This window comes from Buceros rhinoceros, unplaced genomic scaffold (assembly GCF_000710305.1).
Source record: "Buceros rhinoceros silvestris isolate BGI_N320 unplaced genomic scaffold, ASM71030v1 scaffold12804, whole genome shotgun sequence".
Classification (NCBI taxonomy): Eukaryota; Metazoa; Chordata; class Aves; order Bucerotiformes; family Bucerotidae; genus Buceros; species Buceros rhinoceros.
The window spans coordinates 1-3,526 of record NW_010407702.1 but is presented as its reverse complement, the minus strand read 5'-3'; the positions used below and the strand labels follow the sequence as shown (position 1 = coordinate 3,526).

At 56.3% G+C, this 3,526-nt stretch overlaps 1 protein-coding gene across 1 annotated transcript; it reads right to left on the bottom strand.

Annotated features, from left to right (window-relative positions):
• Positions 1–1,092: 1,092 nt before the first annotated feature.
• LOC104492088 (guanylate-binding protein 7-like) lies at positions 1,093–3,521 on the bottom strand (the record flags this gene model as incomplete). Its single annotated transcript, XM_010134594.1, has 5 exons — positions 1,093–1,227; positions 1,378–1,571; positions 1,668–1,905; positions 2,013–2,225; positions 3,408–3,521. Coding segments are annotated over 5 exons (894 nt in total), but the record flags the coding sequence as incomplete, so codon positions are not given.
• Positions 3,522–3,526: the final 5 nt, after the last annotated feature.

The following is a 3,526-nucleotide window of genomic DNA, read 5'->3' as shown; positions in this document are numbered from 1 at the left end:
GGTTCAGCGATGTTCTGTCTCGCTTCTTTCCAGCCTCTACTGATGTTGAGACATTACATTTTTTTTTTCAGTCTCTGACAGGATGCAGGACTGGGAGCTCTGGTGTCGCGATAAGAAACGGCAGGCTCGGAGCTGAAGTGGGACGAATCACTCCGAACAGCAACGTGGTGTGCAGTGAGACCCGTTTATTGTTTACATTACATCCCAATTTATAGACTCTTGTTCACTCGACTAACTACATGGTGATTGGATAGTGACTCTGTTACACGGACAGCACACATCTCTTAAAGCACTATAATTGGTTAAAAGGGATTAGATCCCACGTGGTGAATGTTGCGGTTAAAGCTACCAAAACAAGGCCAGTGTAGCAGGGACCCTTCTGCGGACGGAGCCCGAGTCACAGATCGTATACCAATACGGTTAGAAATCGTGCTCGTTTATTGTTTACAATACATCTCAATTTATAGACTCTTGTCCACCCGACTAGCTACATGGTGATTGGATAGCGTCTCTGTCACACAGACAGCATGCATCTCTTAAGGCACTGTGGTTGGCTAAAAGGGGTTAGTCCACACACAGCTACTGTTTTGGTTAGAGTTAAGAAAACAAGACCAGTTAGAGATGATTTCCCACACGATAGTGTTGCAGCTGGGTTTCGGCTGCTAAGTTTCCCAGAGAGAGTAGCATATTTTTCACAGTTCTAATTTGTGCTAGAAAGATACACCAACAGGCCAGTATAGATAACATTTCCCACATGATAACACTGCAGCGGGTTCGGCTACTAAGTTTCCCAGAGAGAGAGTAGCATATTTTCATAGTTCCAATTTCTGCTAGAAAAATACACCAACATCTGGGAGGGCCGAGGAGGACAGACTCTCCTGGAGGAGATGCAGGAAAGCACTAGAGAGCGCGGTACAAGGGAGTGGGGAGGTCACTGCCATGCGCCATGGCAAGCACCTCGCAGGAAGGGCTTTCACAATGACACAGGGCTGTTCATGGGGACATTCATGAGCTTTGTTACGACAGGGCTTCTGAGGAAAATCTTCATCTAAACAGAGCATCTAAGAGCAATGTGATCGGAGACACAATTGCGGATATAAACCCTGTGACGATGGCCGTGATGATACCTTCCTTGGGTCTGCTGTGTTCCTGCTCCAGTCTCAAGTTCACCTCATGCAACTGGTTGGCTCGCTCATGGCAGCCCTCTCTGCGCAGAGCACGCACTTCCTGTGGAGACAGTCGGGCTGTCACAAGGGCCTGGTGCGTGCAGGGAGAGGGGCACAGCGCCCAGAAGCACCAAGGGGGACCCAGCCAGGAGCCCGTTGCCATTCCTGACCACTGGCCACATCCCGGCACCTGCCCTCACACATTTAGTACCTCTGATTTTTGGCTGATAATCTTCTGGAGTTCCTTCCGCTCATTCTCAAAGCTTTCCTCCATCTTCTTCCTCAGCTGAAGCACGTGAGCGTCGCGGCTGCGTATCTCGTCCTGCAACTTCTGCTTCTCTTCAGCCTCCTTCTTCCTCTGGACCTCCCTCTCCCGCTCAGCTCTCTCGTGCTGCTCCTCTGCACCTGGGGACAGAGAAACAGAGCTGCTGCAAGGGCAGGAGCTGAGCCCGCAAGCCCCCGAGGACTTCTGTGGTCCCCCCCTGCCCCCCCCCCTCAAGCTCAGGATGCTCTCGGCCAGAGTCTGTCTGCTCTGGAGGAACTCCTGCAGCACAGCGTCAGCCTGGGGAGCACGGGTGGATGAGGAGTCAAGAGGAGAACGGCAGCCGGGGAGAACGACATTGCTGGGAGAAGGGGATAGCAGCTCCTTCTCCCTCTCGGTCAGCGAGGGGTCTGCACGCAGGATGCTCTCGGCCAGAGTCTCTCTGCCCTGGAGGAACTCCTGCAGCACAGCGTCAGCCTGGGGAGCGCGGGTGGACGAGGAGTCAAGAGGAGAACGAGTTTGCTGGGAGAAGGGGACGCGCCACGGAGGCTCTCCCCGTGCAGGGGAGCTGCTCTTGTTCCTACCTCCACCCCCTTGCCAGGCAAGTTCCGATACTTCTCCACCAGCACCTGCTGGTCCCGTTCGAAGAGCTGGTAACCCCCTGACACGCTGTAGGCACCGTCATGGAGGTGTCTCTCCATGTCTTGGGAGAGGTCCCTGAGAGCAGCCTTGCACTTCTCGCGGGATGCCCGCTCGTTGTGCCGGCGCAGTTCCTCTTTGAGCTCCTGGACCTGGCGCTGGCCAGAGACATGCAGAGGGCAGCGATCAGCCCAGGCCGGGCTGCGTCCACTGCTCCCATGCTGGGCAGTGGTCAGGGCAGGTCGACAGGAGCATGGGGCTGTCCAGCCTGTGGGGTAATGGGCTGGGAGGTGACGGGTGGTGTCAGAGACTGGAAAAAATAATGTTTTCGTACAGCTCCCCCAGAATGGAGTCAGACCCTGTGCATGAGCTCGGACCCTGGATGGTACCAAACACGCGCACCACTGCCAAGGGACTGGACAATGGAGGGCAATTCTGGGGGGTGCAAAATGATTTTGTGGACACGGTCTTGCTGGACGTTAGGTAGCAGCTCGCCTCAGATCACTGCACGGCTCACAGGGAACAAGCGAGCTTTGCATCCGCAGCATATTGAGAGCAGAGAGAACAGCCCCCACCGTGGAGACAGGCAGGCAGGATGCCGTGACCACAAGCTCCTCTGCATCCGGCTGAGCCTTCAGAGGTGTGAAAGCACAGGCAGAAAGCAGCTGTTTTGCTGTGATGGAAGGACCCCCGAAGATCCCCAGAAGGTCAAGAGGAGGGGTTGATGCAAAGGACTACAAAAAGGTGTCACTGCACTGACCCATGCTGGGACGTCCACCCACCCACTCTGTAAGATGGACTTTTGGGACGCTGATTCTCTGTGCTGGTATTTCTTTCTCTCTCTTTTCCCTCTCTTAATTCTGTGACCAAGAACTCGCACCTCTCACGACCGGACTGTTACCAGTTCGTGACAGTTGGGAAGGGCACTCTGTGCCCTCAGACCCCTCTGGAGCGAGGTGCAGAGGAGCAGAGAGCGTGCCAGGGAGCACAGGCTTCGCCCAGCAGAGGGGCAGCAGTTAGTCAGCAGGACGGGGGCAGCGTGGAAGGCTCGGGGCTTGCAGCCAGGGCAGGGACCATGCAGGTGGCAGAGGAGAGGGTGCGGGGCCGAGCTTGGCCCCGCCAAAGCATGGCTCTCAAACCAAGGGAGGAGAGGCAGCGCAGCGGGGACAAGGGCCACTCTGCAGAGAGTGAGAGCAGGTGCTGGCACCTGGCATCCTCCAGAGAGGGCACAGCAGCGTCCCCTGGCAGGAGCAGGGACACCCTTGCCCCCCCGGACCATCCCCTTGCCCCAAAGCCAAGGGGGTGTTGATGGCCCCGGGGGAATCCTGGGCACCACCTACTAGAAGCTCTGCCTGGTAATGGCAGATGTCGTCCTTGAATGCACGCGCCATGAACAGCTCCAGGGCCTCCCGCTCACACTGGGAGTGCATCTCCAGCAGCTCCTGCACCGTCTCCGTCG